This window comes from Dermochelys coriacea, chromosome 19 (assembly GCF_009764565.3).
Source record: "Dermochelys coriacea isolate rDerCor1 chromosome 19, rDerCor1.pri.v4, whole genome shotgun sequence".
Lineage (NCBI taxonomy): Eukaryota > Metazoa > Chordata > Testudines > Dermochelyidae > Dermochelys > Dermochelys coriacea.
This window is the reverse complement of record NC_050086.2, coordinates 11,866,063-11,888,420: the sequence shown is the minus strand read 5'-3', so window position 1 is coordinate 11,888,420 and position 22,358 is coordinate 11,866,063. Positions and strand designations below refer to the sequence as shown.

At 50.1% G+C, this 22,358-nt stretch overlaps 1 protein-coding gene across 6 annotated transcripts in view; it reads left to right on the top strand.

Moving 5' to 3' along the window:
* ASAP3 (ArfGAP with SH3 domain, ankyrin repeat and PH domain 3) overlaps nucleotides 1-22,358 on the top strand; it is a 67,051-nt gene that overhangs the window by 39,529 nt on the left and 5,164 nt on the right. For 4 of the 6 annotated variants that reach the window (XM_043506141.1, XM_038377927.2, XM_043506142.1 and 1 more), the window contains exons 9-24: nucleotides 609-695; nucleotides 1,448-1,557; nucleotides 3,179-3,248; nucleotides 4,619-4,706; nucleotides 7,331-7,379; nucleotides 8,547-8,734; nucleotides 9,207-9,340; nucleotides 9,797-9,891; nucleotides 10,336-10,516; nucleotides 13,771-13,856; nucleotides 14,892-15,007; nucleotides 19,154-19,221; nucleotides 19,554-19,661; nucleotides 20,564-20,807; nucleotides 21,319-21,616; nucleotides 22,137-22,308. In XM_043506141.1, coding sequence (XP_043362076.1) covers nucleotides 609-695; nucleotides 1,448-1,557; nucleotides 3,179-3,248; nucleotides 4,619-4,706; nucleotides 7,331-7,379; nucleotides 8,547-8,734; nucleotides 9,207-9,340; nucleotides 9,797-9,891; nucleotides 10,336-10,516; nucleotides 13,771-13,856; nucleotides 14,892-15,007; nucleotides 19,154-19,221; nucleotides 19,554-19,661; nucleotides 20,564-20,807; nucleotides 21,319-21,616; nucleotides 22,137-22,308 — 2,094 coding nt within the window. The remainder of the gene's footprint in view (nucleotides 1-608; nucleotides 696-1,447; nucleotides 1,558-3,178; nucleotides 3,249-4,618; nucleotides 4,707-7,330; nucleotides 7,380-8,546; nucleotides 8,735-9,206; nucleotides 9,341-9,796; nucleotides 9,892-10,335; nucleotides 10,517-13,770; nucleotides 13,857-14,891; nucleotides 15,008-19,153; nucleotides 19,222-19,553; nucleotides 19,662-20,563; nucleotides 20,808-21,318; nucleotides 21,617-22,136; nucleotides 22,309-22,358) is intronic. The other 2 variants (XR_006278262.1, XM_043506143.1) reach the window with 1 other exon arrangement.

Genomic DNA, 22,358 nt, shown 5'->3' with positions numbered 1-22,358 from the left:
TGCTCCGCACATCTTTGGATTGGGCCCTTTACTTTGTTCCCTACAATGGACTCCAAAGGATCTATGAACTTTCAAGAGAAAACACACTGGAGTCCAGCTACCATTCCAAAAAGGTGCTGTGGGTGGTCCTATGAATCAGAGTAGTGAGCCTTGCTAAAGTACTAAGAAAACTGGATGAAGTGGTAACTAGAACACATTGCTAATAGGGACCCTAGGGGGCTAGTGCTGTATGTGCACAGTGCTTGCCAGAGCAATGTAGGGGGAATTTTAAATCATCCAAATGGATATGATACCATAGCATAAACCAGCACAACTTCTGTAACAGAAAATCGGACCTCTCCAATCTACTATACACCTGCGAGCGTGTCTGTGAACAAGTGGATACATGAGAACCAACTCTGCCAATGTCCCCGTTTAGGAGATCCGATTCCAGGCTAGATGGGCCCTGTTCTGATCCAGCCTGGCAGTTCCTATGTTCTTGCCCTACTTCAGAGAGATGACCCCCTGCCTCCCCGCACTCTGCTCCCCATGTTGTTGAGGATGGAGAGGCTCAGGATGGCAGTAACATGGATGATCATATTAAAGTCTTCTACTGCTTTTCTTTTCAGCTGCACCAGGCCCAGGAGGAGGAGGTGAAGGAGCTCACTCAGATCCGTGACTCCCTCCGAGGCATCCTGCAGCTGGAGAACAAAGAGGTGAGGCTCTTGGCCTATTCCCCCACTCTGCTAGGCAATGAAGGGGCCTAGCACAGTAAGGGAATACCAACAGAGTTGGATCTAGGCCTCCTGATGAGCGTCCTACCTTGGATTTTCTACAGAGAGACACAGCCCTGTTACCCATTGACTTTCCCCAGGGTAGCCAGAGTGGAGGCAGGTGGGTAGATAGAATAGGAACCAATCCAAAGCCGACTGAAATCAATGGAAGGGCTCCTCTGGCCTTCAGTGGGCCTTCCTGGGCATCAGAGACTGAGCTGAGAGCTCAGCCTTGAGAGCATGATGATGCCATGTGGGAGGAGAGGATCCATCATTGGGAGCTGATATGCATCGCTAGCCACCTGGGTGGTGTCACAGTGGTGGTAGGAAAGGGTCAGGAACTGACCTGCAAGCAGTCAGAGGCTGTCCAGAAGGCTAAGACAAGTGTCGCAGAGGTTCCAAAGGGAAGAAAGTTGATGGGAAAGGAGAAGTTTGCTATCAAGGAGAAGGCCCTGGGAAGTCAGGATGGTGGAGCTCTAAGTGATTCTCCAAGTGGCCATAATAAAGTTGGAGGGCGTTTGGAGGTGCTGCGGACAACGTTAAGAGGAAGGTCTGGGGCGTTCCCTGCTGGCTTAATCCTGCATGATCAGGCCCTAGCAGGGCAAGAGGGCTGTGATCCAGCAAAGAAACAGACCCTGAGGCCTATGCTCCGAATATATATATTTATATTTTTGTTCTGTCCTTGGTGAGTTCAGGAAAACCTTCTCAGGAAGAACTCTGGCAGTGGCTACAGCATCCACCAGCACCAAGGGAACAAGCAGTACGGGACAGAGAAGTCGGGCTTTCTGTGCAAGAAAAGCGATGGGTGCGTACGAACTGGCTCCTGCTTGCTCCCGTTTCAGATAGACTCTTCACATGCTCGTTAAGAGCTGATGTTCTCTGGGAAGGCGGGTGGCCGTAGGATGAGGCTGTTGAAGGATCAAGTGATGCAGGAATTACTTGGAAAAAGAAAAGGAGGACTTGTGGCACCTTAGAGACTAACAAATTTATTAGAGCATAAGCTTTCGTGAGCTACAGCTCATTTCATCGGATGCATTTGGTGGAAAAAACAGAGGGGAGCTGTAGCTCACGAAAGCTTATGCTCTAATAAATTTGTTAGTCTCTAAGGTGCCACAAGTACTCCTTTTCTTTTTGCGAATACAGACTAACACGGCTGCTACTCTGAAACCTGTGATTATGCAAGGAATTACTTGGGGAGATTCTTTAGTGCGGGCCATGCAGGTGATCAGATCAGATGATCCTAATGGTCCCTTCTGGCCTTAAAACTATGAATCCTTGAAAGCCCTCGTGTCTCTGCCCAGTCCACGTGCTTGCATGCAGGGGATGTCCACACAGCAGTTGGGAGGTGGACTTCCCAGCTCAGGTCAATGTAAATGCACTAGCTCCGCTCGAGAAGCATAGCTGCAGTGGTGTGCGGTAGCTACCCAAGCACCGTCCTGCCCGACCCCTTGGGTATGGAGTCAGGCAGCTAGCACAAGTTGCCAATCGTCACAGCCACGTTGCTATTGTTAGTCACTTGCTGGAGCAGAGCTAGTGAGTACGCACCCATTAGAAATTATGCTTGCCAGCTGCTCTGTGGATGTACGTGTAGCTCGGATCCTTTAGGGTGGAAAGGAAAAAAATGGAACGAGGGGCTGGATGGTTGGTGGGTTGATAAAATATGGAGCCTGGGACAGGACTCTGGTTTGGAGGTAGCCCAGCTCAGGAGTGACCCTCCTCCGTAGCTGATGTCTATTAGGAGTCAGGTTTGAAATGATTCGGTGGCGTCAGTCCATTTCCTAGTAGATAGGTGCCCACATCCCACGCAAGTCCTCTCCAAACCTGGCACGAATTGCTACTTACATTGGGAACCTCAGCAGAGAGGCCAGCGCCTGATGGAGATGAACTGTCCCAAGATGTGGTCCTTTTGGCATAGGACTGGTAAGGAAGCCTATGCTGCAAGCATCTCTCCTGGACTTCAGTCTCCGGGGTTACCAGCCTGTCACCAAATTCCCTTTGAAAAGGAAGAAGGTCCATGCTACGGGCATAGCAAGCTGCTGCCTAATGGGGGCAGCACTCTGCCAACGAGAAGGAAGAGTTTCACCTGTGTACAATGGGCCAACGGTTGGGGTAGGAAATGCCTCAGGCACTGAGGGAAGAAGGCTCTTAGAGGCATGCGTCGGGTTTAAGGGAAGGGATGAGGCACCTGGTGAGAACAGAGAAGGCGGACTGAGAAGACTGGGCAGTCGGAGGGTTTAAGCAGAGCTCCGAGGGGTATTTCTCCATCGGGTGAGTTAAAGGAAGTGCCACATTAACCCAGGAAGTGATACTCCCCACTAAAGCCCATCAGCCAGATGAGGGGCCATGGGGGTCACCAGGGCTGTGGAAGAAGCTGGGTACCAGGGGTACAAAATGGACCCTCACTCCCTTCTCTCTGCCTGTCCTAGAATCCGGAAAGTGTGGCAAAAGAGGAAGTGTGGCGTGAAGTATGGCTGCCTCACCATCTCGCACAGCACGGTAAGGCCCAGCGCCAGGCGCTGGCGGATGGGTGGGGCTTGGGTTCAGCCTACCATGGAGCCGTCCTAACAAGGGATTGTTTATGGCTATGGAGGCTGTAGATTAAATCCATTCAAGCCTGTGCGGTGAACTGTGCCTCCTATGAATGAGTATAAGCTTTTGTGAGCTTCATTCGTTCCGATGAAGTGAGCTGTAGCTCACGAAAGCTTATGCTCAAATAAATTTTAGTCTCTAAGGTGCCACAAGTCCTCCTTTTCTTTTTGCGAATACAGACTAACACAGCTGCTACTCTGAAACCTATGAATGGGTATGCGAACAGGCATCCAAATCGCAGCCCAAGAGCATGTGCCTACTGATGGTAACCTTTTAGCTTACACTTTAAAGGATCAGTCTGTACCTCTTCATCCCCTGCTCCTTAAGTGTGTCTCAGTGGGAAGGGGAGCTGCCAGTTTATCTCAAAACAGCATACCGAGCTGTGCAAAGGTTGGCTAGTTTGTTTCCTAGGAATCCATCTGGCCCCTGAATCTGTGCCGCCTCCACATGCAAGTCCATAACTCTGCCAAGGTTTGCTTAGAACTCCATTGCATTAAACTTCTGGTAAACTCCACCCAGCCTTGGAATTTGTAAAGCAATCCCAAACTGGTTGCATTATAACAACTTCATCTGACATAAACAAATGAGACAGAGAGAGAGAGAGAATATGCTGGAGAAGGTTTTCTATCACCTTTTCAGGTAGGGAGCATAAGTGATGCCTTGAGGTTCCAGACTAGACAATCGGTAGAAACTTCAGGTAGAAAGAATGGCTGCCCTCTAGAGGTAGAGGGAGTAAAATGCAGCTTAAAAACTGCCCTGGCTCAGATTCTTCTGCAAAAGAAGATTCAGCAAGATTCCAAGGGGGCCTGGGCATTTCTGTAGATAACAAGAATATCCAGAGTTAGCATAGTTAACGCTGACCCAAACGCTGGAAAACCTTGTGGTCTTTTGTAATGCCTTTTCATCAGTAGATGAGCTTATTACCCTGTTCTACAAACTGAAAAGCAGAGAGGGGGCAGTGATTTCTCCAACATCAGCCAGCAGGTGAGTGGCAGAGCTGGGAATAGAAGCCGGGTGTCCTGAGTCCCAGTCCAGTGTGATACAACTAGGCTGAACTGCCCCTCCAGTCTTGGACTATTAGAGGTTAGGGAGAAGATGATCCCACATCTCTCTAATGTTGGGTTCTTGCATCTGGTGCTGGTCACTGCTGGAGACTAGATGAAGCCTGGGTCTGATCCTGTCTGACAATGGCTGTGTTCCTAAACAGGGACTGGCACCTCAGTCCTTCTGGCTCGCTTCACTTCCCATTTCACCTGCAAGCTCTCCTCCTTTCCCAGATCAACCGGCCTCCCGTGAAGCTGAACCTGCTGACCTGCCAAGTGAGACCTCACCCGGAGGAAAAGAAGTGCTTTGACCTTGTGACGCGTGAGTAGGGAAACATGAGAGAGCCCCGGGCCCAGATTTGGAAAGGTATTTAGTAGGGCTATCAAGCGATTAAAAAGATTAATCGCGCCATTAAACAATAATAGAATACCATTTATTTAAATATTTTTGAATGTTTTTCTACATTTTCAAATATATTGATTTCAATTACAACACAAAATACAAAGTGTGCAGTGCTCACTTTATATTTCTGATTACAAATATTTGCACTGTAAAAAAAATAGTATTTTTCAATTCACTTACTAACAAGTACTGTAGTGCAATCTCTTTATCATGAAAGTTGAACTTACAAATGTAGAATTATGTACAAAAAATAACTGCATTCAAAAACAAAACAATGTAAAACGTTAGAGCCTACAAGTCCATTCAGTCCTACTTCTTGTACACTCAATCACTCAAACAAGTTTGTTTACATTTGCAGGAGATAATGCTGCCCGTTTCTTGTTCACAATGTCACCTGAAAGTGAAAACAGTTGTAGCAGGTATCGCAAGATATTTACATGCCAGATGAGCTAAAGATTGGTGTCCTTTCATGCTTCAGCCACCATTCCAGGGGACATGCGTCCATGCTGATGACAGGTTCTGCTCAATAACAATCCAAAGCAGTGTGGACCAACGCATGTTCATTTTCATCCTCTGGGTCAGATGCCACCAGCAGAAGGTTGATTTTCTTTTTTTGGTGGTTTGGGTTCTGTAGTTTCTGCATCGGAGCGTTGCTCTTTTAAGACTTCTGAAAGCATGCTCCACACCTTGTTCCTCTCAGATTTTGGAAGGCACTTCAGATTCTTAAACCTTGGGTCGAGTGCTGTAGCTAGCTTTAGAAATCTCACATTGGTACCCTCTTTGTGTTTTGTGAAAGTGTTCTTAAAATGAACAACATGGGCTGAGTCATCATCTGAGACGCTAGAACATGAAATATATGGCAGAATGTGGGTAAAACAGAACTGGAGACGTACAATTCTCCCCCGAGGAGTTCAGTCACAAATTTAATTAACGCATTTTTTTTTTTTAATGAGTGTCCTCGGCATGGAAGCATGTCCTCTGGAATGGTGGCCGAAGCGTGAAGGGGCATATGAATGTTTAGCATATCTGGCACGTAAATTCCTTGCAATGCCGGCTACAAAAGTCCCGTGCAAATGCCTGTTCTCGCTTTCTGGTGACATTGTAAATAAGAAGTGGGCAGCATTATCTCCCTTAAATGTAAACAAACTTGTTTGTCTTCATGATTGGCTGAGGAAGAAGTAGGACTGCGTGGACTTGTAGGCTCTAAAGTTTTTTGCATTGTTTTGTTTTTTGTGCAGTTATGTAACAAAGAAATCTACATTTGTAAGTTGCACTTTCACGATTAAGAGATTGCACTACAGTACTTGTATGAGGTGAACTTGAAATACTATTTTTTATCATTTTTACAGTGCAAATATTTGTAATAAAAACAATATGAAGTGAGCAGTGTACACTTTGCATTTTGTGTTGTAATAGAAATCAATATATTTGAAAATGTAGAATCATCCAAAATATTTAATAAATTTCGATTGGTATTCTATTATGAAACAGTGCAATTAAAATTGTGATTGGGTTTTTTTGAGTTTACTGTGATTAATTGACATCTCTAGGCATTGCTACGCTCAAAATCATAAATGATTTAGGAACCTAAATTCATTTTCAAAAGGGATTTTGGTGCCTAAATCCCAAGTGCCTAAACCCCTTTTTAAAATGCGCTTAGGCTCCTAAGTCAGTTAGGCCTTGTGGTGCTGAGTGCAGCAATGCCTAGGGATGTCAATTAATCGCAGTTAATTCAAAAAAATTAATCACAGTTTTAATTGCACTGTTAAACAATAGAATACCAATTGAAATTTTACAAATGTGGGCCCCAGTATCTCATGCTCTTGAGGTCCAGGATAGGACATTGCATCTGCTCTACAATTCTGAGCTCTCCCCATTTTTGGCTCTTGTAAATCCAATTTAAGGCATCTCTCTGGCTAGGAATAAACCTCTCTTCCTCTTCGCCCCCAACCAAGAACAGCACCTGGGCAGCCCCTCAGAGTTATCCTTTAAAGAGAGCAGGGAAGGTGTATTTTTAACTGGGGTGCAAACTGAGAGATGGCCATCGTGGGCTAGAGGCAGGACTAGCATAACTGAGCTCTGTGCAAAGTTCTCCCAGCTCTGAAATGGCCTTCGTTCCTCACCTACCTCCTAGCTATCCTGATTCTACCCCTCCACAGCTCTACCAATGCATCTCAGCTCTCCTGCGCTACAGAATCCCTTCTCCCCCCCCCCCGCCCTTTTTTTCCAATTCCAGGCCTCCCCCAAGTGGAAGTTGCCAATTATATGATCCTTAGGTGATGAGGGTAAATGTCCCCTGTGGAGTGAGGTGAGATCTACCAAACTCATGACACTTGTGGCCCAAGGTTGGACTTGAACCAGGTCTCCAGAAGTACAAATCAAGAGCTTTATTTCACTATGCTGCATAGATCATCCTGCTAAAATTATCCAGCCTCTTGAAGCAGCTGGCTTTGTGCTTCTGACTTGGCCGGAGATCATGGGCTTTCCCAGATATCGAAAGCATCCCTTTCACCTGTCCCCTATCCCTTTCCCTCTCCCTGCAGATAACAGGACATACCACTTCCAGGCTGAGGATGAACAGGAGTGTGTTGTGTAAGTGACAGCAACCGTCCTCTCTGCCCATCCTCCCCTTTCCCTGAGTGGGAGTGGCTACTGGTCTTGCCGGAGAGAACAGAATAGCTGCCGGCTCTGCATATGCAAATATGGAGGCACAGGCCCCTCCCACTTGAGATCCAGCAGGCTCTGCATTGGCTGCCATCGGGATTGGGGCTATCAGACATAACTGAGCAGTCGGGCTTCTGTCCGCAGAGCAGGGGGGCACAGATATGCGAGCCACAGGGCTGGCTCCAGGCACCAGCTTTCCAAGCAGGTGCTTGGGCTGGTGCTGAGAATGGCCGTCCGTGTCCCGCGATGGCAATTCTGCAGCAGCTCTGCCACTCTTCCGGGTGCGGCGGTAATTCGGCGGCTGCTGTGCCGTTGTTGTGGCAGTGGCAATTCGGCGGTGACTGCTTGGGGCGGCAAAATTGGTAGAGCCGCCCCTGGTGAGCCAGAATGTTGCACTGAGTCTGGGGGCCCCTTTCACTACTACAGAATACAGGGCACTCGGTTCCCGTGGCAGGATGATCTGTTTTGTAGGTTTGCATCCTATGCCTGCTGTCTAGCTCCTGGGACTCTCAGAGCTTGTGAGCACCACATGTGAAGACACTGTGCTTGGCCCCTGCAGGGTGGGAGTACCTTGCATCATCATGCTGTAGTATGGAGGCAGTGGGGTCTAGTCGGTAGAGCACCGGACTGGGAGTCAGGAGACCTGCGTTCTGTTCCTGGCCCTACCACTGACTTGCTGGGTGACCTTGGGCAAGTTACTTCCCTGCTCTGTGCCTCATTTTCCCCCCTTTTATGAAAGGCAGATAATGATACTGTCCTGCTTCACAAGGCACTTTGAGATCTGCTGAGGAACTGTGCTATATACGAGCTTAGGATGGTTGTTTGTTGTTACGGTGCCCTCTCTGGTTAAGACAGGAGCAGCAATGAAGGCTGCAAACAGTGTCTTGTCCAGCCATCCCCGGCCATGACCTGGGCTTTGCACAGAGGCAGGATCCTGTTACCTACAGTACTGTTTCTCTAGAAACTATTTCTAGAATGCATTTCTAGAAAACGTTTGTTTTCTCTTCCTCCCATGATCCCCTCGGTTTCCATTCCACTTGTCCCTCACTGCTTGGGTTCCTGTCTGAAGTCTCCCCTCTCCCCCTCCCTGTCCAGCTGGGTGTCCGTGCTCCAGAACAGCAAGGATGAAGCTCTCAGCAACGCCTTCAAGGGTGACCCAAGCGGCTGTGCGACCTCCGCTGGCGGGGTGACGGACGCTGGCCTGCAGGAGCTCGCCAAGCTGGTCATTGGTGAGGTGAAGGGCATGCCAGGCAACAAGCAGTGCTGTGACTGCGGGGCCCCAGGTAGGTCAGTGACGGAGGACTCAGATGCTGCGAAGCCCTGTTGCAAGGGGCAGTCTCAGTGCGTGCATGGGCGTGGCGCCCTTAGCCTCGCACTGGTCACGTCACCAGCATTGTTAGCTTTGCTTTGCCTTGTGGCTTTAGCCTGTTGCTGGCTTAGATCAGGATGCGCACACTGTCTCTGTGATCTAGTTTAACACGGCGTGAGCCTGTGAGCATCCACACCCGGCTGTTGTTGGAAGCTGAATGCCAGCCGGGAGGGGTGGCGATCCCGGGGCAAGGGCAGAGGTGAGGGACTTCTCCAGCGAGCTCTCCCCTGATGCCATGCGGAGATTTGGGTAAAAAGGACTAAGTGACCGACCTGCCACAGGCCAGGAGGTGCCGGAGTGCGGGGGTCAGGTAGAGATGTGGGGAAGGATGTGCCGCTGGGGGGCTGTCACAGCTTGCTCACTGGTGTTGTACTGCTTCCTTGCAGATCCCACGTGGCTTTCCATCAACCTGGGCATCCTGACGTGCATTGAGTGCTCGGGCATTCACCGGGAGCTGGGGGTGCACTACTCCCGCATACAGTCCCTCACCCTGGATGTTCTCAGCACCTCTGAATTGCTGGTAAGTGGCTCCCGTGCGGAGAGGCCTCCATCTCCTTGCTCCCCTTTTCTGCTTCCCCTTAGCACTCTGCCCGCTTCCATCAGAGCCCCAGATTCACAGGCATGGCCATGAAAGCTAAGCCTAGTGCAGCACAGATTGAGAGCCGGCCTGTTTTGTGACACTCCGACTAGATTTCAAAGGTTCCCATTGTTCTAGATGGCAGAGATCTTGCAAGGTCCACTTACAAATTCTCTGTGCTCCTGAATCCAGCCCTGAAATGCAGCCTGGCCTCAGCCCATCTCTAGGGAAGGATGGATGTCTCCACTATAGTTTTTCTTTAGCTTCTTTCTCTTGGTGTTTCTCCTGTCTCTGGGGTGTGAAGCAGATCAACTAGCCGGAAGGCAAGTCAAGCCAGGGGGCTCCCAGGCACAGAAGCACCTGTGCTTATGGGGCTGGTGTTCCCCCTCTTGTTCGTAGCTGGCGGTCAGTATTGGAAATGCACGGTTTAACGAAATCATGGAGGCCACGCTGCCGGCGCAGGGGAATCTGAAGCCATCGTCAAGCAGTGATATGTGAGTAAGACGCGGGGGAGCGAGCTCATGAGGGGGGGTGTGTCAGGCCCAGACCTGCTCACTGTCATGGGCTCGCTTGGGAGGAGGGTGGAGGTGGTACCTTCCTCTAGGTGGGGCCATCAGCAAATACTTGATCCAAACCCAACCAGCTGTCTCATCCCTTGTCCAGAGGTGTATTTCCTACTCTTGCTTTGCCCCTGTCCTGGCTTGAATCCAAAGCTCATCAGCCCCCTGTCCAAAATCCACCAGCCCGAGGAGTCAGTCGAGAGGTGAGGGTCTCTCTCTCTCGAGCAGTGCTGCACGGCCAGCCACATCTTTCCTTTCTGGTCGGGGTGGAGAGGGCTGTTTGGTCCGGCGTGCCTAAGTTAGTCTCTGCTCAGGAATCTGCAGCAAGGCTGAGTTGGTGTGACCTTGCTGACCTAGCTCCCTCCCTCCTGCCCACAGGAGCGCCAGGAAAGAATATATTGTGGCCAAATACATGGAGCGCAAGTATGTCCAGAAAGCCGGCAGGGATGAGCCACACCGGCTCTGGGAAGCCATTCGGAACCGGAATCTCTTTGCCTTGTTACAAGCCTTTGCGGAGGGGCATGATCTAGCAAAACCCCTGGCTAGCCCTGACAGCCAGGTGAGCACTGCTTGCATGTCTGTATCCATCTCTTGTCTTCTACTTGGATTATAAGCTGTCTGGGGCACAAGCCATCAGTGACCATGTTTGTTCTGCGTTTGCCCAGCGCCTGGCAGGTTGGGGGCCTGGTCCATGCCTTGGGCTCCTAGTGCTACGGAAATACAAACCATAAATGCTGGCAGTGCCATCCTGCAAGGTGTCACTCGCACTGCGCTGGGTGAGTCCTACAGTCAGCGTGATTCATGCTTGACGCCAGCTGTGACCCCATCTCCATGCTGCGGTGCAGCTCATAGACCTTCCCAGCTAAACCCTGTTGCTGCAGCTCTGGCTTAGATGAGTTTCATAGAGTCTAAGGCTGAAAGGGACAATCTGATCGTCTAGTCTGACCGCCTGTATATTGCAGGCCATTAAATCTCCCAGAGGCCCGTGTTAAGCCAAAAGCATTTCAGTGCACAGGAAACTAAACTGGTGCATGCCACAGGCCGAAAACAGGAGAGTCCAAGGTGTCACCAGTACCCGAGTCCCCTGCAATGGCAGGTAACTGGTCAGGTTAAGATGTGCCCAGGTGATCTCTGCTGTATGCTGCAGTCTTTCCTGACAGCCTTTCCCCTTCCAAACGCTCGAGACAGTAAGGCCCTTAAGGTGAAGCTTTGGAGCATGTGGGGAGGATATGAGCCACGTCATTCTGCAGCTTCAGGGAAGATGTGTCAAAAGTGGATTCAAAGCTCATTCCTTCTCCTGCTCTGTTGAAATTCGCATCTCTGGAAGAGCATGGAGCCCTGCATCTCGCATGCCAGTGACATGTGGCCGCTCTTGTTTGTACAGGGGCATTGAAAGGTGACACAAGTTCTTCTAATTTCTGCCCAAGGATCCTCAAGTACTACTTCTGCCATGTATTAGCCATTTCTGTTGGGGCCTGCTGTGTGCTTGGGGCTTTCCAAACACATGCAAAGGGACAGGCTCTGCCCTGGGGGGGTCAGAGGCTGAGAATGGACAGACAGGTTTCAGAGCAGCAGCCGCGTTAGTCTGTATTCGCAAAAAGAAAAGGAGAATTTGTGGCACCTTGGAGACTAACAAATTTATTTGAGCATAAGCTTTCGTGAGCTACCGCTCACTTCATCGGATGCATTCAGTGGAAAATACAGTGGGGAGATTTATATACGTAGAGAACATGAAACAATGGGCGTTACCATACACACTGTAACGAGAGTGATCACTTAAGGTGAGCTATTACCAGTAGGAGAGGGAGAAGGGAACCTTTTGTAGTGATAATCAAGGTGGGCCATTTCCAGCAGTTGACAAGAAGGTCTGAGGAACAGTGGGGGGTGGAATAAACATGGGGAAATGGTTTTACTTTGTGTAATGACCCATCCACTCCCAGTCTCTATTCAAGCCTAAGTTAATTATATCCAGTTTGCAAATTAATTCCAATTCAGCAGTCTCTCGTTGGAGTCTGGTTCTGAAGTTTTTTTGTTGAAGAATTGCAACTTTTAGGTCTGTAATCAAGTGACCAAAGAGAATGAAGTGTTCTCCAACTGGTTTTTGAATGTTATCGTTCTTGACGTCTGATTTGTGTCCATTTATTCTTTTACATAGAGACTGTCTAGTTTGACCAATGTACATTGCAGAGGGGCATTGCTGGCACATGATGGCATATATCACATTGGTAGATGTGCAGGTGAACGAGCCTCTCCGCTACTCTGGAGCCTCTGATAGTGTGGCTGATGTGATTAGGCCCTATGATGGTATCCCCTGAATAGATATGTGGATAGAGTTGGCAACGGGCTTTGTTGCAAGGATAGGTTCCTGGGTTAGTGGTTCTGTTGTGTGGTGTGTGGTTGCTGGCGAGTATTTGCTGCAGGTTGAGGGCTGTCTGTAAGCAAGGACTGGCCTGTCTCCCAAGATCTGTGAGAGTGATGGGTCGTCCTTCAGGATAGGTTGTAGATCCTTGATGATGCATTGGAGAGGTTTTAGGTGGAGGCTGAAGGTGATGGCTAGTGGCGTTCTGTTTTCTTTGTTGGGCCTGTCCTGTAGTAGGTGACTTCTGGGTACTCTTCTGGCTCTGTCAATCTGTTTCTTCACTTCAGCAGGTGGTATTGTAGTTGTAGGAATGCTTGATGGAGATCTTGTAGGTGTTTGTCTCTGTCTGAGGGATTGGAGCAAATGCAGTTGTATCGTAGAGCTTGGCTGTAGACAATGGATCGTGTGGTGTGGTCTGGATGAAAGCTGGAGGCATGTAGGTAGGAATAGCGGTCAGTAGGTTTCCGGTATAGGGTACTGGATACACTTAACTTAGGCTTGAATAGAGACTGGGAGTGGATGGGTCATTACACAAAGCAAAACTATTTCCCCATGTTTATTCCACCCCCACACCCCACTGTTCCTCGGACGTTCTTGTCAACTGCTGGAAATGGCCCACCTTGATTATCACTACAAAAGATCTCCCTGTCCCCCCCCTGCTCTCTTGCTGGTAATATCTCACCTTAAGTGATCACTCTCGTTATGGTGTGTATGGTAACACCCATTGTTTCATGTTCTCTAGGTATATAAATCTCCCCACTGTATTTTCCACTGAATGCATCCGATGAAGTGAGCTGTAGCTCACGAAAGCTTAAGCTCAAATAAATTTGTTAGTCTCTAAGGTGCCACAAGTCCTCCTGTTCTTTTGACATAGAGAAACTAGACTAAAATTCCCAAGAGGCACTACGGCAGGCTATCTGAACTGAAATATTCACTTTTTCAAGCATTTGGCTTGTTTGATGAAATACTGAAAATTTTCTCTTGAAAACACACTTTTTTCATGGAAAAATTTCATTTTGTCAATATCCAATTTTCTGGGGTAGAGGACACGTCTTCTGCAGGGCTCTCAGGAGATGAGTGGCCATCAAACCTACAACCCCTGCTGGGACGCTGCCATGATCAGGGCTCAAAGAAGAATTAGATAAGTTCATGGAGGATAGCCATTGGTGGACCTATCCTCCGCTGGCTAAGATGTTCAGGGATGCAACTCCATATTCTGGGTGTCCCTAGCCTCTGACTGACTGCCTGAAGCTGGGGGTGAATGATGGGATGGATCACTCAATGATTGCCTGTTCTGTTCATTCCCTGGCCTTGGCTACTGTCTGAAGACAGGGTACTGGGCTAGATGGACCCAGATGGCTGTTCTTATGTTCTCTTGTGAATTGAATGTGCCAAGCCAAGCTGTGCTGTAGTGGAGAGAGGGTTAATGTTGCTGCTTCTCCCCCCTGTGACAGGACCAGGGTGAGTTAGCTCTGCACCTGGCCGTGCGTTATGCAGACAAGTCCTCCCTCCCGCTGGTGGACTTCATCATTCAGAATGGGTAAGCTTCACCCAGGGAGGATGGCAGGTGGGTGGCTGGCAGCCATAGCATCTTGGGCTGGGAACATGTTGGGTCTCATAAGCTAAGCAGGTGCAGCCTGGTCAATGCTGGGAGGGGAGGCTCTGAGAAAAAAATCCATGCGACTTAGAGCTCTCCTGCCTGGGAGACCCACTGTGTCGCTGGAGAGGAGTTCTCCGCTTGGAACTGGCCTTCATCGCCTGCATTAGAAGGAGGTTAATGAGAAAGCTGATGGGATTTGCAGCTGACCCTAAAATGGGAGGAATTGCAAGGACAGAGGATTAATCCAAAGGTACCAAGGGAGGTTGGAAATTGGGGCAGAAAATAACAGATTTGATTCAGAACAAATTGTGGGGAGGGACTAATCCAAAAGGCAGATGATAATGCAGGGAAGGAGGAGATGCCTGGAAACTGGGAGTGGTGGAAGAGAGACCTAGACTGGCTGCCATAAGGTCTATCCAATAAGCTGTCCACTGGCCCCTGTGATTATGGGATGGCTCCATGGCTGTAATATACAATAGAGCACAGAGATAATTGCTCTCCATGTGACTTCAGTGAGCCCCTGGCTGGAATACTGTATTCTGTGCCCCTCATTCCCAGCACGAAAAGGATGAAGTCGGATGGGAAGGCTGAAGCCGGACTAGAAGGAATTTGGAGAACAATAATGTCAGGATCTGGGAAGGGAGAAGGATTCTCTTGATATAGTTCCTCTGTGTGGGAATAAAAATCTCTCTGCTGATGACTGTCAGCGCGCCTTTCATACAAGGATCGGAGTGTCACTGATTCTCCCGTCCCCCACAAGAGCCAGGTCAGGAGCCTTCTCCCCATTTTAGAGATGGGGAAACTGAGGCACAGAGTGGGGAAGTGACGTATGCAAGTTCAAGTGGGTCAGTGGCAGGGCTGGGAATAAAACCCACGTCTCCTGACTCCCAGACCCCAACTAGGCCATGCTGTCTCTCTGGTGGGAGATGTTTGACCCATGCCTGCATCTTCAACTGCCTTTGCCTCGCTGTGCAGGGGCAACCTGGACAAGGTGACTCACGATGGGAACACAGCTCTGCACTACAGCGCTCAGTACAACCAGCTCAACTGTCTCAAGCTGCTGCTGAAAGGGAAAGCGGCCACAAACACAGGTAGGGAGTGCGGGGTAGATTGGGCAGGGAGCGCAGCCAGAGGGAGGTTGGAGGGAAAGCCATACGATGCTCCTGCCCTATGGAATTGTGCTGGGTGGTGGGAGGAGGGAAATCAGATCAGATTGTAAAATGGGGCGATCTGGATTTCTCCCAAAATTTTTATGGAAGAACAAAGGGGCCAGCCAGTGTTTATCTCTCTGTCCTAGGTCCTTATCTGACTCCCGTTACTGTTGTAGCTGGGTGTGTCACAATCTGTAATGTATTTGTCCGATGTAATGCATCCGATGAAGTGAGCTGTAGCTCACGAAAGCTTATGCTCAAATAAATTTTAGTCTCTAAGGTGCCACAAGTCCTCCTTTTTCTTTTTGCGAATACAGACTAACATGGCTGCTACTCTGAAATTTGTCCTCATAACAACTCTGTGAGGTAGGGGAAGTCCTGGTATTCTAATTTACAAGTTGGGAAACTGAGGCACAGAGCAGGGAAATGACTTGCCCAAAGCCTGTAGCAGAGCAGGGAATAGAACCAGGTCTCCCAAGTCCCAGGCTAGCGCCCTAACCACTAGATCATCTGTCCTCTGTCTCTTGTCTTCGTACGCACTCCACGCTGCAGGGAGAATGGGAAATCTACAAAGGTTATCTTGTGCTTAACACGGCATCTTCCATCTGAGGGTCTTCATTCACCTTATTAACTAAGGCATACAGTGTGCAGGGAGGAGATAAGTAGCATTATCTCTGATACAAATGGGGAAACTGAGGCACAGAGCAGATCAGTAGCAGAATAGAACTTAGGTCTCGATTCCTTGTCCAGTGCCCTATCCACTACAATGATTCCTCATTTTTATTCTATCAGGTTATGCATAATCCTTCTCTGCACATTAGAACCAAGTCAAACTGGTTTTGTGTGCATGTAATAGAGACACTAACCCATATTTGCCACATAATTGGATTTCATAACACCTAGTCACAACCAGGTTTGGAACGTTTGTTAGTTTTTAAACTCTTAATTGACTTGAATCACTGTAAACCCTTTAAAGGCTTTTGTGCAGTGATCGGTCTTGTCTTGTAGTGTTCTGAATTTAATATGGCTCTTTTCAATCAATTCCTCATTTAATTACAGCACTGGTCTAATGTCATTATTCCCAATTCAGTCACTTAGCATTTAATTAATGCCACTCTTACAATACCTTGCACTTTAGTCAATATTGTTGACTTAGGAAAATTCTTTAAATGCTTCTGTTCCCCTTCAGCGTCAATTTTTTATTTTGGTTTCTTTTTTTAATCATTGATTAAACTAGAGGTTAATGACAAAGCGGCTTGCTTTGTAGAGTGTGTGTATTTGGTGAGCTGTAATATATGGCTGTTAGCTGGGCCTTTTCCTTGGGTGTTATCCCAGACCACACACACACACACACACACACACACACACACACACAACTCTCTGACCTGAGTATGCTTTAAACCCAGGCTTGCTGGCCCACCTAGGGATGGGTTAGCCCAGGTACTGCTTTCCCTCAGGCTGGAAGGGTAACCTTCCCACTTTGCAGTATGGATGCAGGCTAAACCCCTGGAGTGCTAATAGTCCTCCAGTGCCTTCCCACAATTGCCCCATGTGCCTAGAAGGACAGATGAGTTCTCCCACAGTTCCCAGGGAAAGAAGGGTAGAGCAGCTCATCTTACTGCAGCATAGAGAACCATGGGATGTGCTCCCAGAAGTCATAAGTTGCGTCTACACTGCAAAGAATACCCTCGCACCAACCAGTCTGAGACTGGCTCAACTGACTTGGGGCTCACGGAGCTCATGCCACAGGGCTAAAAATTGAAGTGTAGATATTCCCACTTGGGCTGGAGCCCAGGCTTGGAGACCCTCCCCCCTTGCTGGGTTCTCTCGTCCACACTGATTTTATAGCCCCATGAGCCTGAGTCAGTTGACCATGCCAGCCACAGCCAGGCCGTGGGCCTCTTATTGCAGTGAAGATGTACCCCATAACTCAGGCAGGACTTTGCAGTGAGGCTGCTCACATCACAGGCTAGGCTAGCCGAGCTGCTGATCCCCTGAGTTAACTCTGCAGTGAAGACTTTGTGTGTGAGTGAGGGAGACTTGCACTAAAATTGGTCTACCTGCACATATTGTACTGGTTTAATACTGTTAAGGATGTGATATTTGTAGGGACATAATTAGACCAGTACAACCCCAAGCATGGTGATACTGGTATAAAGATGCCTTATGCCGGTACAGTTTATCCCCCTTCCCATAGAGGAATAGCTAGCCCAGTATGAGCACATCTGTACAGGTATAAGAGCATCCACACTATGAGGCTTGTCCTGCTTTAACTATACTGGGATAGCTAAAATTGTGTAACTTTGGTATATTGACAGGTCCCAAAGTCGGGCCTATCCAGAATTCTTGTACCAGTTGAACTATTTCAGATTGGGGGGGGTGGGAGTGATTCCCCCCCCCCACCAAAATAGCTCAGTTGATCCAACTCTTAGTGTGAATGCAGTTATATCAGTATCCTGGTGCTGTTACACCAGTATAGCTTATTCCGATTTGGGAAGAGGAATGGCTAGGTCTGGTCTGAACGCCTTTTATATCACTATGACTCCAGCGACCACACTAGTACTGCTATAGTGTTATCGTCACAGAGGTACAATTTTGGGTATAGACAAGCCCTGATCGTATCTCACATGTTTAGACAGGACTCGGATGAAATGACTATTCAGGAGATTGTTTATTGAGGCTGCAGGACACAGACAGACCCTGTGGTTCTCACTGGCTCTTTAATTTCTAGCCTGTGCTCCCTATTTCCCCCCAGACAGAGTGTTTCTAAGTCCTGGCCTGGACTAGGCAGTTGTGGAAGGGAGTGCTGACCACATAAACATCCCTTCCCCATTTAAATTGATGTTAATAGTAAAGGATTTAAACAATATGACGGTATCATGGCGATTTGTATGAACGTGTGAGAATAGGGGGAAATGTTTACATGGGAGGTGGGTCTGAGCTGTGAAGTTCAGATCCAGAGACCAAAGTTTGAGGGTCGGGGTCGCTGGAACAGGGGGGCCATGGTCCCATCACTTGTTACCGGCTGCAAGCGATGGGGATGGAGGGGGCAGAGAAGCGTGAGCAGGGGGCAAGGCCTTGAAGTGGGGGGAGAGGTGGGGCAGGGCCTCGGGGAGGCGGGGAAGAAGAGGCGGGGCCACAGTTCGGGTGCCCCCACTTTCAGGGAGCTTCCTCCACTCCTGTTGAGGGTGGGAAGGTTGGTCAGAGCAGGGGATCCAATTCTGGTCCATTCTAGAGAGTTGTAGAGTTTAGGGCCAGAAGGGACCCCCAAATCCTCTAGAGAGATTGGGGGTATTTATAGAGCTGGGCAGGAATTTTTCAGCAAAACCCCTGTTCACTGGAAAATGACAATTTGTCAGAACCAAAACAGTGTGTGGGAAAGGGATGGTTTCGATGAAGTTCTTGTTTCAAAAAAAGTTTTGGAAGTTGAAACATCGCAAATTTTGTTATATATAATATTTTTGTAAACCAAATTCCGGTTTTTGGGTCCGGCCGCCTATTTTGTTTAGAAATTTAATTTATTGCATTAATTTTTTTTATTGCATTATAAAATTTATAAAAAGCTCGAAATAGAATCAAAACATTTCTCTTGATCCAATCTGAAGTGTATTTTTGGATTTCCAGTCAGTCTGAAAATTTGAGATTTCAGCGTTTTTCTCTTGATTCGGGATGGGGAGTTTTTTTTAACAAAATCTCAAATTCTCCTGGGACGGGAAACGTGTTTCCTGCCTGGCTTTTGTTATTGACCCCCAAGGCTGAGTGGAATGGAGCAGGAGCAAGCTCCTGCAGTTACCCACTCACTGGAGGGTGCTATGGGGGTGCAGAAGAGCTGGGTTCAGTGCAGCCTGGTTTAATCCTGCCCACCATCTCCTGCTGGCAATCGATGTACAGACACAGCCCTGAGCCTGGTGGTCAGATCTGGGGCCCTCTTTGGTTCAGGGAGCGGTGGTTCAATGGGGCTTTGATGCTCACTGATCCGCCTTGGGTGTCTCTCTGCTCTGGGGGATCTCTGAGGGTGAGGGAGCGAGGGGCGCTCTCGGCGGGGCCTGGTAATGCAAACCTGGCCTCCTCTCCTTCCCCGCACAGTGAATGCAGCAAGCGAGACGGCCCTGGATGTGGCAAGGAGGCACAAACACGCTGAGTGCGAAGAACTGGTAGGTCGAGCGCTTTGTGTTCACAGTAACGTAGGCTGGTTGCTTCTGGGGGAGGGCGGATGGGATCTGCTGTCAGGGTGGGGAACAGGTGCCTGGTATGGGGCAAGGAGGGAGGTGGGCATACTGTGGGATGAGGTCCTTTCCCAGGATGGAGATGGGAGGAAGCAGGGTCCTACTGTAGAGCCCAGATGACTCCTGCCATGGGGCAGAGAAGGGAGGCAAGTTGGGGGTGCTGTGCCATGGGGTAGGGGTGGGTTGGGGGCATGCAGGATCAGAGAAGATCAGGGCTCTGCTGAGGAGCTGAATCTTCTCGCACCCCAAATTTCTGGCAGCTTGAGCAGGCACAGGCCGGGAAGCTAAACCTGCAGGTGCACTTGGAGTACGACTGGGAGGCCTCTCAGGAATACACCTACGACAGCGAGGAGGAGCTGGAGGAGAAGGTACTGCTCTCCCGAGCAGCATGTGTGCGTGTCCCTGGCTTCTACCAGGCCAGGGTTCTGGGATGGGCAGAACCCTTCCTGCCAGGCCCAGGGCCACTTTCCTACAGGGGCAAGTGGGACCCCTACCCTCATGACGGTTCTCGGGGTACCCAGCAGCGTGAGTCCCCTTATTACTCCCCTGCCTCCAGCGTGAGGGAATCTTGCTTGTGGTAACTGGATGGCAGGTCTCAAATGCCACCAGCCGCTCGAGCGCTCCCCTCCGGGCACCCGAGTCCCCTTAGAAGCGTTCAACTGTGACATCCAGCTCCTGGTGCTGGCTACTCGCAGGAATCCCAGACGCTCTGCCCCCAGTGAGCAGGGTGCCCTAGTTTTATCTTAAACCACTGCCCCTATATCACGCACACAATGTGTAATGGAACAAAAACAGGTTGATTTGAGAGAGAACGGAGATTTCCTCCCTGGAAACCAGAGAGCGTGATTGAAACAAATGGTTCCCTCGCAAAACAAAACCGGCAAATGCAAACTAGGGCCTCCACTTTTTAAAAGTTCCCTTTCCTAGCGAATAGAGTAGATGTCCCCTCATCCCACCCCACAGTGCAGTCTGTTGCAGAGCTGGCTGGCTTCACAGGAACCAGGATCCAAACTTTCCCGAAAACCAGTCTGGATCTCTGGCTTGCCCACTAGGCCTGCGCATTGCTATGTCAAGCCAAGAACATCAGAGGAACCCAGCACCTGGATGGCAGGGCAAAGGGCAGCAGGAGTCGGGTTCCAGGAACATAGTGGGGAGGTGATTATGCTGAGCACCTACCTGGTGGGCACCAAGCTACTGAGAGGGGTGGCTTTGCTGAGGGTCTCTGGGCAGCAGCAAGGAAACAATGGTTGTTTTTCCCCCCCAAATCCAGCTGAGCCCACTGCAACGATCCTTCAAGTCCACATCGTCCCCAACCACGGGCCAACCCGCCCTCTTCCCCCAGAACCGGTGGAGCTGCACTGGCATGGACATCAGCAACAAGACCTACGAGACCATCCTGGTCCCCTCGCGGCCCATCCAGCGGCGGTCACACAGCGAGGAGATCCCCCCGCCGCTGCCCATCAAAAACCCGACCAGAGGGGGCTCCAGAACCAAACCGGGGCAGAGCCCAGCAGGTGAGCTTGTCCCCCTCAGCCCGGCCAAGGGAGGTCGGAAGTGCTGGTGAGACCAACGCTCTGAGGATTCAGCCCTTAGGACTGGCTGCTTCTTCAAGCCTCTTGATCCCAGCCCAGTTCCGCTGTCCTATTGAGTACAGGGCTTACCCTCCAGCCAAGCTTCCTGCATTGCCTCAGGCCCATAGGACTCTGGGACCAGCTGGCCCAGGAAGGGTGGAGGCAGCCCAGACCCTGGAGAATAACCAGGGATGTTCAGTTCTCTTGGATCTCAGATACAGCTGAGGTTTGGGGGGAGGTTGAGGGCTGGGGAGAAGGTCCCAGCTGGTTCTTACTCTGAACTGGCTTGGCCATTCCTGGAAAGGGCTCTGCAGGTCATGAGTGCCCTGACTCTGCTCCCCAGTGGGAAATCAAAGACCATGGGGCACTCAAAGGCCAAGCAACGTCCCAATATGGTTGGTAAATGCATGGGGAGCTCTCTGCTGGGGCACATCTCCCATACCCTCCATTCCAGATTGCCCAGAGCTCCCGCGTCAGGCCTCCGAGCCCCAGTCCTCTGTGTCGTCAGAGGCACCTGCCCGCCGACACCTGTCCACATCCAGCGCTCCCAGCACCTTGGACGGCTGTGCTTCCCTGCTGCCGTCCACCTCCCGAAGCCCCCCGGAAGCCAGACGCACGGTCTACTGGGAAACCCGCTCGGAGACGGAGAGCAGCAGCCAGCGGAGGACGTCTGAGACCAGTCAGACAACAGCGCAGCAGCCTGCCGCTGGGACGTCGCCGGAACAGGGGCAAATAACCCCAGTCAAGTTCAGGTAGGGAGTGGACCCCGGAGCTTGTGGCTGAGAGGAGAACCCTCTGGGTGTAGGAGTGCCCCCCAGTGGCGGGAGAGGTGTCGGATTACCTCTGCGGGGTTTTGCACCATTGACTGGGGCTTTGCAAAACCTGCTAGATGTGATGGTGCTGATCAGCTCCGGAGGAGCCCAAATTGCACACCAAGGGCCCAACGATCCAGGGTTTGGCCCTTGGGTGCCTTTCTGCCACATGGGGAATTCTTCATGGAAAAGGGGTGCAACTTCCATATCGTTGCAAATATTCAACCCTATCACTACTGTGGCTGTGCAGTCCTGCAGCTGGCGCTGTTTAGTGGGGAGCTGGGGTTCAAGGAGGGGAGAAAAAGCCATTGTGGGGGTGGGGGGCTCTGTGGAAGAAACCGTTGGCTAGAATAAGTTCATGCTTTGGAGGGGGAGCCCACTGGGGTCTCGTGGTGGGGGAGAGGGTTGGGAGACCACCTCGCATCTTTCTGATGGTTTGAAGCAACCCCTCTGCCCTCAGCTCAGAAAGCACCCGGTCTTACCGGCGGATCAGCGGTGGCTCGGTGGGGAAATCCTCCGGCTTGGCCATCTCCCTGCAAAGCTCTGGCTGCCCCGAGGACCCACCTTCCAGCAAGGCTCCGAGTTCAGTGCAGAACGCTCCCCCGGTACCCGTGCCCCGGAGGTTTGCTCCGGTAAGCGTCACAGGAAGGGGGCTGGTCTCTGTCTCTTTGTGGCTCCACTG